The sequence below is a fragment of the Ochotona princeps genome, chromosome 5 (assembly GCF_030435755.1).
Source record: "Ochotona princeps isolate mOchPri1 chromosome 5, mOchPri1.hap1, whole genome shotgun sequence".
In the NCBI taxonomy this organism is placed as follows: domain Eukaryota; kingdom Metazoa; phylum Chordata; class Mammalia; order Lagomorpha; family Ochotonidae; genus Ochotona; species Ochotona princeps.
Window position 1 is genome coordinate 65775832 of NC_080836.1, and position 13815 is coordinate 65789646.

General features: G+C 37.1%; 1 protein-coding gene across 1 annotated transcript in view; it reads left to right on the forward strand.

Moving 5' to 3' along the window:
* Positions 1 to 13815, forward strand: part of GULP1 (GULP PTB domain containing engulfment adaptor 1) — a 166615-nt gene that overhangs the window by 115336 nt on the left and 37464 nt on the right. The window contains exons 5-6 of the mRNA XM_004576984.3: positions 4376 to 4474; positions 9727 to 9864. Of these exons, the coding sequence (XP_004577041.2) occupies positions 4376 to 4474; positions 9727 to 9864 (237 nt within the window). The remainder of the gene's footprint in view (positions 1 to 4375; positions 4475 to 9726; positions 9865 to 13815) is intronic.

The window sequence follows — 13815 nt, forward strand, 5'->3', positions numbered from 1 at the left end:
TTGTTGTACAGAAGGCTTTGTTGTTGTTGTTTCTTTAATCTGAGGCATTTTCCATAATGTTTTTGTTTCGCCTGGTTTGAAAATTTTTCATTGCAGTATCATATTCATGTTAATGGTAGATCACTGTCCATCCTCTCCTGTCAATATGTGAATCTCCAGAAATAAAAAAATGAAAGGAGTTTGAGAAGGGCTCTTCAAATGTTAGCATGATAATAATTCAGTAGAGAAAGGAATCTATGGAAGATAAATTAATCCTTATGTCTTCCAAATCTGTCAGTGGAATATGGGGACAAAACTAAAGTCTTCAAGCTGGAAAACATCTTTGAGTGATTGGGAAACCTGCCAGCTATAGAATGCAATAAGCTTGAACAGTGGCGTAGCTTGATCTTGAATCATTACCCATATGGGATGGTAGCACTGCAGAAAGCAGCTTAACCCACTGCACAACATGCCAGGCTGTCAGAAATAAACTTTTTTAAAAAAAATTTAACTTAATTTTATTTTTAAAATTTTATGATACAATTGCATAGAGTCTGGGATTTCTCCACCCTCTCCAAGTTTCCACCCCCCGACTGATTCTCCCCTCCCGCATTCTCATAGTCATTAAAACTACATTAGTCACGGGGCCCGGCGGCGTGGCCTAGCGGCTGGGGTCCTCACCTTGAACGCACCGGGATCCCATATGGGCACCGGTTCTAGTCCCGGCAGCTCCACTTCCCATCCAGCTCCCTGCTTGTGACCTGGGAAGGCAGTCGAGGACAGCCCAAAGCCTTGGGTTCCTGCACCCGTGTGGGAGACCTGGAAGAGGTTCCTGGTTCCTGGCTTCGGATTGGCGCAGCACTGGCCGTTGCGGCTCACTTGGGGAGTGAATCATCGGATGGAGGATCTTCCTCTCTGTCTCTCCTCCTCTCTGTACATCTGCCTTTCCAATAAAAATAAATAAGTTTTTAAAAAAAAAAAAACCTACATTAGTCACTTCATTTTCAAATTTAGCTGGGTGAGGCAGAGAAGAAATTAATTAGCTCCTTACAATACAGACTGAACGAATGAATATAACCTTCAGTGAGAGTTTGCAACATATGTTCATCAGTCAAGGCCAGTAGAAATGTTGCTGTGAAACAAGATCTTGGATTTTTTTCCTTTTTTGACATGAAATACATGCTGAGTAGAGTAAAATGTTTATTACATATCTGCAACACTAATTTGAAGCTGGGTTGCTGCAAGAGCATTTTATGATTTAGGTTAACAATTTCTCTGGGACACATTTCTTTCATCTGTGAAGTGGGAAATTGGATTGGGTTATCTCTGACGGGCCTGTGTGCCAAATTATTTTGTCTTGATAGAAAGCAGATGAGTCCACATTAGGTGAAATACTGTATATTCATTTTCTTTCTCTCCCTGTGCTAATTTCCTCTCCCTTCCTTCTCACCCTTTCTTTGTTTTCTCTGCCTCCAGTCCTACTTCCTTTCTTTCTTTTTTCCCTTTTTTTTCCTTCTCAGCAAGTAAGTTATTAGTGACTTGTTGGTGGATTTCTTGGAAACAGGAAGGTTGTGCAATTGTTGTCAGAGGTCACAGGGATGGCTGTGTCCAGATGTGGGACCTCAGGAGCCAAAGCTCATTGTTTCTGGAAAAGAGCAGGATCAGGGAAGCAAGCTTAGAAAGCTTCTGCAGCCCAACCAGGGAGTCGCTCAGCCCAGAAACGTTCGCATACGTGTCAAACAGCTAATTTATTTAAGCCTTTGTATGTGAAAGCCTCCTAATTACTTAATTTCACTGAACCAACAAGGAGATGATGAAGGACAATAAAACAAACATAATGTACATTCTTTGGAAAAGAAGACTGATAATTTTTATGGGCCTGCACTGAAGGAAAACATGTTTCTTAAAGAAAAAAAAAAACAGTCTTAGATCACATGCAGAATGTAAGTCTGTGAGACACAAAAAAGAACAGGGAAAAAAGTTAGCAGCCCTTATTGACAGAGAGCAGACAGCAAGTTGCACACTTCTACCACCCACAATTCTATAAAGCAAATGGTGCTTCCTGAGAGCAGAAGAAAAGGAGAAGAAACACTCTTCAGGATAGCTCATGCATGTTTTAATGACATGGTCCTCTATGGCAGTGCAGAGCCCACAAAGGACAAGACGGCTTTTAACCGCTCCCAGCAGCAGGGCTGAGCTATCCCACTTGAACTCACATCTGCCTTAGATTAGAGTGTAATGCACAATGCAAATAAATGTGACGCACAAGAGCGCTGGACCCGCGCTGCCTTGCACGGCATCTATTCTAAGCCAAGTGAGGAAGACCCATAGGCTGCGAAAACATTATGCTAGGAAATAACGTTCTGACGCTTGAGAGAGTGAAAAATCCTATTTATTTCCCCTGTTAGTTTTCTTCAAAGGAAGCTGTAAGAGGAAAAAATGAAGGGAAGTAGTGAGAGAAGGTAGGGATGCTGGATAATTTCAAGATTTTCAGTTACTTTGAATTTCGGGTAAACACTGGATAATTTTTAAATGTAACTATGTCTCAAATATTGCAGGGGACCCTCTCTTCATTCATAGCATACACATGTCATCTGTGAGTAGTATTTGTGTGTATATATATTCTAAAAAGTTTTGTTTTGTTTTAAAGATTTATTTATTTGAAAAGCAGACTTATAGAGACAGAAAAGAGATAGAGACAAACAGAAATATCTTCCGTCTGCTGATCCACTTCCTGAATGGCTACAACAACTGGGATTGGACCTGGCCAACACCAGGAGCCCAGAGCTTCTTCTGGGTCACCCACTTAGGTGCAGGGGTGCAAGCACTTGTATTGTCTTCTGCTGCTTTCGCAGGCACATTAGCAGGGAACTGGATCTTAAGTGGAATAGTTTGATCTTGATCTTGATCCATTACCTGTATGGGATGCTGGCACTGCACAAGGCAGCTTAACTCTCTGCACAACATGCTGGCTTGTCTGAAATAAGCTTTTAAAACTACATTAATCGTTTAATTTCAAATTTAGCTGGGTGTGGCTGAAACAATGGTTCATTGGGTAAACCTCTGCTTGTAAACACCAGCATATCCTTTATGGGCTCTGGTTCGTGCCCTGGCTGCTCCACTTCCCATCCTGCTTCCTACTTATGTCCTGAGAACACAGCAGAGGATGACCAAAACCTTGGGACCTGCACCTCTGTGGCAGATCCGGAAGAAGCTCCTGGCTCCTGGCTTCAGATTGACTCAGCTGCAGCTGTTGTGGCCATTTAGGGAATGAACCAGAAAATGGATGACCTTTCTTCTGTCTTTCCTACTCTCTGTAAGTGTGCCTTTTTAAAATAAATAAACAAATAAATAAATATTTTTGAAAAGTTAGTTTGGCTCCTCCTACCATTCCCCCAGCACTGAATCTGCTCATATCAAGAGAGAGGCTAGAACTTCACTTAAATGCATGAGTACTTTGATTTTCATTTCTACTTTGTAATACAACCTAATAAATTGCATTTTTAAGGCAACCTAGTAACACACACACATATCCTTCCCTCTGTAATGTATGTATATTTAATAATTCAATGAGACTGCAATAATTACTATTATAAAATAACAGAGAATTCTTCATGTTTTCAATATGCAGCATCTTTATTTTTTTTCCACTTTTTATTCATTGATGTAAGAGGTAGAGAGACGCATGGACAGACAGAGATCTGGACGACTGGTTCACTCCCTAAATGCCCTCCAGAGACGGGGTTGAGCCATCACACTGTCTCCCAAAGTTGATATCGACAGCAATGGAGTCAGGGCCATCATCAGTGTGGGGTGCGAGCATCCTGACCAGTATCTCAACCTCAAGACCGTGTGCATACCATACCCATGTATTTGAATCTTTGAGTTGGAATAATTATGTTAATTCTTGCATTTGATTTGGATTCTGTAGTCTGTCTCTATTCACTGAAATGGTTACCAATACAGTGTCCAAGCTGGGTAAACATCTAGAAACTGCAAAGATAGCTTATCCAGCAGGTGGTAAATGCAGAGTGTCACAGGGAAGACAGAGGTGAATATCTGCCCAGCTTTCCAAAAGTGTTTCTAGTTGTGTAAGTGTCTCGTATCAATACCATTACTAAATATCATGAAAGAATTGCACTGTATATCATGTTTTTACAAGATTATTAAAAATAGATTTGCTTATATTAATAGATTGCTATCGTTTACTATTATTCATTTATACTATTTATTACTATCATTTCTATACTATTATATTTTATCCTATTTTTATAAAATTCTTAATAAAGATCTAGAATTGACTGAATGAAGATGACACTGATATGAAGACCAGATGTTTGTGTTCATTCTCCATGGAAACAGAATTATAGTTTTGTAAATAACATTTCTGTTGTAGTTTGCAAGACATATCAAGAAATCTGAAGGCCAGAAAATTCCTAAAGTTGAACTGCAAATATCTATTTATGGAGTCAAAATTCTAGAGCCCAAGACAAAGGTAAGGCTCATTTTTGAGTGCCAAAAGCATTCCTTTTGTTTCATTAATTATAATTATCTCCCTATTTGATGAGTCTTTTACATATGTTACCAACTTAAACTGTTTATTTCTGAATTAATGACATTTTAAAATGCCATGGCATTTTAACAGGGAAAAACTTTGAAATTCATTTCCAAGTAGTCTGTCCTTTATTGTGTGTTTAGAATGTAATAACTTATATTAAGTGTACTGAACATTGTTTGGAATACATAAGGGAATTTTTCCTCATGTTATATGAAAACGATGTGCAGTATGTGGTTCAGTACAGTACAACAAGGTAAACTGCTATGTTGTTATTAAAATGTCCTGCATTGACTTTAACTTCTTGTAGATATCATCATTGTGTATTAGTTTTCTGAAACTGCCATGAAATCTGAGTGGTTTAGGCAATACAGGTTTATATTTGCACCCTTCTCGAGGCTGGAAGGCCAAGGCCCAGGTGTCATTAGGTTTGGGTTTTTTCGTTTTGTTTTGTTTGTTCCCTGAGGCCTCTCTTCTTAGTTATGCTCTTGCTATTAGATGTTCTTCTTTAATGGTTAGATGTTCTTCTTTAATGCATAGGCAGGTCTGGTAACTCTGTTTCCACTTTTCCTATAAAAGGATACTTGTCAGATTGGATTAGGGACCCCATTAATGGCCTCATTTTATCTTAATTACTTTCCTAGAGGTTTTATCTCCTGTTGAAAGCTCTTTAGATAGGTTAGATTTAACAGAATAGAGATGAAGGAGCAAGAGTTCATGACTCAGAAGCAATCAGAACTAAAGGAAATTTCTGGAGTACTACCTAGGCTGGCGGCAGGCTTCTGCAGATTGAGTGCAGGGAAAATGGTGAAATCACCAGATGGGCTACTGCCTTATCTGGGTGTGGTGTGATAAGTCGTCTGCCTGTGATTGGCTGAAATAAACTATTTGTTATGCAACTATGTTATGTATTGATTAGTTAAAAACAAAATTAGGTTGCAGTTTACAGAATATGAAGAGTAGAGATAACCTCAGGGATTTGATTATCAGTGTTTTAAATCTAACATTCCAAGTATGGTCACAGTCTCATGGACACAGTTATAGGGCTTCAACACAGGAAATTTATTGGAATGTGACTCAGTCCATAACAATGTAAAAGTAGTGTTCCTTGTTTCCCCTCCCCTACAATTGCAATAAAAAATATTTACAAATAGATTAGATATTTTAGACTCCAAATCGTTGAATATATTTTTGTGGACTAATTGTTTTGAGAATTCCTGTGTTGTACTCTTAACGCCCCATGTGATTACTATTCGGAGACTGGACCTACAAAGAGTTTATTAAGGCTGAGTGGGACCTTTAGAGTGGCATCTAACTGGTGACCATGTAAAAAGGGCAAGAAACATCAGGATGCTCACACACAGAGGGAAGATCAAATGAAAACAGAGACTCAGGCTTTTACTAACCAGGGAGAAAGCCCCAGGGAACCCACGCTGACCAGCTCTTTGATCTTGTCCTTCTAACCTCAAGAACCATGAGTAAACAGATTCCTAACCCAGTCTGTGCTTTTTGTTATGGAAGTCCTGGTACATTAATTTAATAAGACTTAATTCCCAATGCCTCAGAACTGTAGTTCAACACTCTTAGTAAGACAACGATAGCTGTGAAAAATTGGTTGAGACTCAATTCCAATTATTTTGGAAATATATGTTATATTTTTTGTCTAAGAATTTAACATGCATGCTTATTTGTAACATTCATTTAATTAAAAACGATCACCAGAAAACCGGATTCATAAACAGAGAATGAAAATATTTTCCCCTGTTCTGTAACTTTTCATTAATAGAGTAAGTACCATCTTGCTGTTTAAGTGTGGTCTGTGGAGTAACAGCATTAGGATCTACTGGTGCTCACTCAGTAGGATCTTGGGTCTTATTCCAGAACTGCTAAATCTCTGTCTACGTTTTCAAAGGAAACTCAGTTATTCATTTACACATTAAACCTTGAGGAGATGTGGTATGATGCGTAGTTGGGGCTACATGTAATAGGCCTCATTGTCAAAAATTTGTCAATCAATTTGTTGCACAGAAAGTTGTGATTTAAGGAAAAATGAAATACAAAACTCCTAAATAAATTTATGAAGAGTTACATATTCATATGTGAGGTATAATTTTTTAAGATATATTATTAATCTACCAGGAACCTTATAGAAAATAGGACTGTTATCTTCCTTTCTCACTTGGGTGAGTGACAATGGAGGAGAAACTCCCTCAGCAAGTCTTGCAGAAGTGTTTTGACATCAGTTATTCTCCTCATGATGACTCTGCAGTGCTGGACATTGATGCTGCAGATGAACTGGAGATAAAAGTAACTTGTGACGTTCGTCACAACTCCCATAAAATATCATTAATGTTAGAGGGCTTGTGTTTCCTCACTACGGTTTGCCGTCATTCAGAAGTCTCTATTGTGTCTCATCAAATGTTGTTTAAGATCAAAAGGATCTATCACAATAACAATTAACACAACCCTCACAAAAATAATCTGATTGCAGCATCCGTTCCTCATTTTTTAGCGGGTGTTGATAGTTAGATAGCTATACTAATCTGATGCAATATTAGGATGATTCCCAGGTGTTTATAACCAACGGCTTGCTATGCTTGTACTGATTGGTGAGTGAAAAAAGATAAATGTAGATTCCACAAAACATAAATGGTACGTTTGGTGTGTTTCCTATAAGCAGAAAAAAGAACTATTTTATACACACACACACATATATAGATACATATATATATGTTTGTATATATACACACAAACACATACACATAATTGTATACATATCAACAATCAATAAACTAATTGTTGACCTTCTATCACTATTTAGAAATTACAGTGTGGTTCAGGGTTATTGTTTGGTTGACCATGTTGACGTTAAAACAAACAAAATTGTCAGTTTCAGAGTTAGTCACATTGGAAAAGTATAGGACCGAATAATTTGAGACCAAATTGGTAGTTGCCTAAGTAGTGAGTAAAGGAACATGACTTTATAAGAAACTTAAAGTGAGTCAATCTCTTTGTACCGTTTCTCTGTTTTATTGAAATAGAAGGCAAGCTGCCACCCATAGCATGACAAAATAGCGGTCTGGGAGTAGCAGATCAGGTGATTGATGCTAGAGCCCTAGGCAGGTCACACCTGCAGCATCCCTGGAGTCTTGTTGGGCAGGGGGAGAAGCCCACTGATAGCCTTTGGCAGGCTAGGTACCTGAGGGTTCCTTGGCAGTCCACAGGTACTGAATGACAATGTTTTCATTGGGGAAAAGCAGAGCAGGGAGCTGATGACTTCTAGGCGATTGTAGCCACACTAGGCTGGGGCCTGAGGACAGGGTCTTTGGGTGTGGAGGGAGAGGACTTGCACTAAAGACTTTTTTTTTTCACTGATGACTTTTAACATCATGAGAAACCTGGGGTGTTAATGCCTAGTCAGTCCCAGATGCAATAGCTCTTCCAGTCTCAGAAACCAGAAACTGGGGTGGGTGTCCCAGCATCAGAACACACAGTGCAACCTCCTAATGTTGATTCCTATGCAGGGAAGAGGATCATGCCCAGGTGCACAGTCGATCTGCCTCTGAACACAAGTTGAGGCCCTTGGATGCCAGTTCAAAAGGCAGAAAAAGGCCAATGACCAAGGAACAGGCATTGACTCCAGCTACACTTTCTATGGCTTGTGAAATGGATCCATTAGAAGAGATAGAGGGAGAAATTTCTAAGCCCACGACATGGAAGGCCTATCTCCCTAAGCAGCAGGAAGTAACTTAAGGTGAAATGAAACTAACATCCTCAGTAACGCTTAAAAACAGGGCTGAGAAATTTCAGGAGGGAATAAAATGGGACAGGCAAGTAGCAAACAAAGCCTCATGAATTGGAAACCATAACTCCTCCACCCTATGTAAAGTAGTCTGCCTACTTGTCAACCACATGGCTGTTTCCCGCAATTGTACTCGTTACCTGGTACTGGCACATGGTATTGGCTAACCACTCCAGTTGTCAGTCTCATGAGAAGCTAAGCAAAAGGGAGGGTGTCTTTCACCATCAACACATTATGAATGTTGAAACATCTCTCCCATATATGTGTGTATACACACATATACATATATATGTATACATACGTAGCATCTTTGGCCTTATTCCAGAGCTAGTGATATATGTATGTATATTTGTATGAGTGTGTCTATGTTTCTGTGTATGGTTGCAATATTTGCAATATTTACCTTTCTATCAGTTAACAGATTTGTGTCTGTAATAGCAGCCTGGATATGGAGACATTTCACTGTTCAATTAAAGATGCTACAGAAGTCCTAAGATGACCTTCCTAGACAGAAAAAGTTCAAGAGTATCAATAGTCCGGAAGACACTAAAATGAAAATCAGTAAAAACAAAACAAAACTATGACATAACGACTGTTATCACATCAAATTGTGTGTAGATGAGGCCACGTTGTTAACATCATGTTGTGGGTAACAGTGAAATAAAATGCAAAGATTTGTGGCTAAAACAGTTCTAACTCTCTTCTTGTTGGTGTTATGATCTCTGTTGGACTCATTCTCCTGTTTAAAATTATGACATGTTAAAACTGTTTGTGGCCCCAGCGCAGTAGCCTAGTGGCTAAAGTCCTTACCTTTCATGTGCTGGGATCCCATATGGGTGCCGGTTTGTGTCCCAGTGGCCCCACTTCCCATTTAGTCCGAACTTGTGGCCTGGGAAAGCAGTAGAGGACAGCCCAAGGCCTTGGGTCCCTGCACTCACGTGGGAGACCTAGAGGAGGCTCCTGTATCCTGACTGCGGATGGTTTCAACTCTGGACATTGTGGCCACTTTGGAGCGGGGGACAGGGGTTAACCAATGGATCGAAGATCTTCCTCTCTGACTCTCTGTATATCTGACTTTACAATAAATACATAAAAATAAATACATCTTTTAAAAATCTGTTTGTAGCTCAGAGTCTGTGAAACTTTGATCCTTTTCTTATGGTTTTCTAAGTACTCTTGAAAATGAGTATTTTCGCTTAATCCTGAATCAGGAGGCCCATATCCGGTACGAACGTGTTTAAGTTTGGGGTGCATATACATATAAAGCCAAAAGTTGCCAGTGGATTCTCACACTTTTCAGGCATGAGTTTATACATCATCAATGCAAGTTGGTACTCAGAAAATGGAAAAAGATCACACCATCTGTGTTTATTTCCATCTGTGTTCACAGGAAGTCCAACACAATTGCCAGCTTCATAGAATATCATTTTGTGCAGATGATAAAACTGACAAGAGGATATTCACTTTCATATGCAAAGATTCTGAGTCAAATAAACACTTGTGCTATGTATTTGACAGCGAAAAGTGTGTAAGTATCCCAGATGTTTTAGGGTGGTATGTTCTGTTTTATGAGTCAGGAATTGTCTTGTTTCTGGCATTAATAAAGTATTTGGAGATGAATATGGTCCGCAAATACTTGACTGCAGTAATAGATTCATCCTGTCATGAGAATATTCAGATTTCACTTTCAACTAAATTCTCATGTTCATAAGCTTGCATGCAAATTTCTTTTGTTAGAATGTCTTGACTGATTATGTTATGCATGCATTTCCTTCATAATCACTTTACTGGGAATTTTCCTCTGTAGTATGATTTAGGAAGATGCACATAATGAAAGCAGTAGTGGTGGGCACATGGGTCCCTTCCTTTTTGAATGTTACAGATTTGATGAAAACTAATATTCTCTACTCCAGGAAATAAAATCTTTGTGACTCCTTAAAAATTTCTCGAAGGCTTTGAAATGTGGGTGCTTGATGTTTTTGTGAGCTATGTATGTGTAAGTAAGAAAGAGTGTTTGCTTTAAAAGTACAATTTTTACCAAGTGAGAACCATTAGGACATTTTAAAGTTACATTTTACAATCATTCTGTCATCTAGAACCGTAGGAAATCCTGGTGACTTCAGTAAAAGAGTATGCTAATTCTAATCATAACCTATTTTGAGTTCCTATTATAAAACATAAAATGTGAATTCTAAGCACATACTGCTACCATAGAGGACTTCAATAAAGGAAGAATATCTAACTGCAACACCATATTGGTTCAGGCAATTGTTAAAAATTAATTATTTTATTTGGTCTTTCTTTTTGCTGTCATAAATAGCAGAAGACAACTATTATTATCACCGTTGCATAATGTTTTCCTTCTGGTTTCCATATGTGTACTTTTGTGAAACAAATATGAAGTTACTTTTTATTTGTCTCTGTGATTCTTGGGTTAGGTAGGTAATAGCTGTCCAATGAATTTTTGCCTAAAGAGAAAAAATCATGTTGCAAGTTAAGCACGATAACAGCATCTTTTAAGAATTAAGAACATTAACTCTAAAAGGCAATGTGGTATACTAGACCACTTGGTGTCATAATACATTTAGAATTTAGTGGATAGTGTGTAACAGCTTGTTAGGAAAAATATTTTACCCAAGTAAGACTGTGTCATGTTTATAATGAAACATTTTATATGAAGTTTATTTCTAAAGTGTATCTTATTAAGTGAGTGCCTTATCTTTGTATATTTCAAATACTTCTTGACCACAATTATTTACAGATGCTTTTCTTAAAGTCATTGAGAAAACTGAAGTCTGTATTTGGTGAAGGTGTTTTAGGTGCATTATGTAATGATCTTTTACTTTACTAAGCACTAATTTCTGTTGTTTTTTCTTTGCCTTATATGTGCGTGTTCTTGGAACTCACGCTTTTGAAAGTCCTCAGGAATTAATTAAAATGTAAAGAATAGTTACTTGGAATAATCCTATTAGGCATTATGTCAGCATTTTGAAGAGAGAGAGAGAGGGGTGGTAGGGAGAGCGCGCAATTGTAGTGCGTTTTGGGTGCTGTAATTGTGCTGATATATGAAATTCCCACATCCCATGTGAAACTGCCTGCCCGACTCCTTTGCTGCCATTCAGGATTCTTGATGGTAAACTCTGAGAAGCAGTAGATAACACTGCAGATATTTGGGTCACTGGTGCTCATGTAGAAATTGATTCAATTCTGGATTTCTGACTTAAGCCTAGCCCAACCCTGGCTATTGTTGACATTTGTAGATTCATTCTGTGGATGAAAGATCTCTCAGTCTCTGTGTCTTTCTGTCTATCTTTCAAATAAAATCAAATAGGTAGAAATTACTTTTTAAAATGGCAGTAACAGGAAAAAATGAAATGTCAGTCATATTAATAAATTACAGTAAATGTAAATAGTAAAAACGGCTCACATACATTTTCTCAAGCAAATCTCTGTGCTGTGCAATGAGGAAAAATGTATCAGTAATGCAACAATTGCACATATAAAATTGAAAAGTAAATATTGTTTTGCTAATGGATTTAAATCTGTAATTATATATTGACTATATAAAATTGCTGCAGATATAATGATGTAGCTAAGTGTAAGAAGAATTGGATGATATGAAACTTGCAAATATTCAAAGAATGCAGAATAAACTTATTAATATTAGATAAAATCTAATTAATGTGGAAAAATTTATCAGAACGAAGAGTTTTATCATTAATAAATGGGAGGTGCCACCAAGAAGACAGAACATTCCAAAATATGTGTCACCAATGAATAGAACTAAGAAAATACTGGTAGAATGGAAAGGATATACATAGAAAAATATGGAAGTGTATTTGCAAACCTGATTGTTCTTTTTTTCCTATGAATTGATAGAATTTGGCAAAAAATCATTAGGGATGTAGACTAATCCAGCAACATATGAACCAGCAGGAGCTAATCAAAGAGAATTTCATTCAACAACAGCAGAATATATGTTGCTTTTCAGGGACAAAGAAATCCTAGTAAAGCAGATTATACCATTAAGAAAGAATAATGTCTCAATTCAATAATATAAGCTTTAATCTGAAGGACATAAAAACAACATATAAAAATAAACTCAGGATAAGCATATGGGAGTTAAATCTGATAAGAGAAAAAACATTAAGTAAATTAAAACATAAAATCAATAGAGAAAGTGAATTGCAAACATGGTTCTTTGAAAGATCGTGAATCCAATAAAATACTGTTGAGATTAACAAATAAAAAATTAAGATGCTCATAACAATAGCTGGATTGAGACTTTGCCCAAGTCATTATGCTAAATTATGATCCAATCAGAAAAGCAGATTTCTGTTTACTTTGAATTTTGAAAGAATATACACCATTCATTTAACTCACAACTTTCAGTCATCTCATTGATTTGAAAATAAAATTCAAATATACAATTCATGTAAATGAGGTTGATCTGCTTTCTTTATTTTAAATCAAATATGATCATTATCAACAGTTTAGCCATTATTTCCATATCCTTTGTTTTAGACATCCTTGTGTGCAAATGTTCATAAATACACTTTTTTCACCTGATGTTGCTTTATATGTGATTTAAATATAAACTCCACCTAAGCAGATACAATCTATACCATCTATCCAAAATATTTGCTTCTTTTTAATAATGTGAGGTTGAAGTAAAATAAGACAGGACTTAAAAGCTGTTTCTTCTTGAAACTTCCTTTTCATCTTGTTAAAAAAAAGTTCATTGTGCAAAGAATCACATATTACTATTAGAATGAATCATTGCATATCATTTTTGTAGTGTTTGTTGTATCAGGAACCTATTGTATATTTTTAAGGACATGGACTTTAACATTTAAGAGGCATTAACTCAAGTTTGTATTATAATATACAATTTAACATATATACTTGTATTCATGTATATGCTAATTCAAAGCACAGTTTTTAGTATTTGAGTATTTTATAAATTGTAAACTGCATCATTTTACAAAATTGTTGAAAGTATTAAATCAATTGAGACTACACATGTGAAGTGTAGTATAATTACATGTACTTAACACAATTTAAGATAATTATCTAAGGTTAATGTCATTAATAATATTAGAGATATGAATGCAATTGATGTAATGAAATTGATAACAAATGAGGTGTTTTAGACTAGCTGATCTCATAAAGCAAACTTCAGAATTTTAGCATTATTGGAATGGCTGTCTTATTGGGTAACCCACCAGTTGGGACACCTTCATCTTATGTTGGAGTTCAACTGCTGGCTGTACTACTCTTAATTCTGGTTCATGTTGGTGTGCACACTGGGAGGCAGAGTTAATGGTTCATATAATTGAGTACCTGATGCCCAACTATGTTGAGTTCCTGGTTCCCAGCTTCTTAGCCTGGACCATCGCAGGCGTTCAGAGACTTGATCAGTAGGTAGAAGTATTGTCTGTGTATGTCTGTGCTTCCCTCTGAGTCTCAAATGAATAAT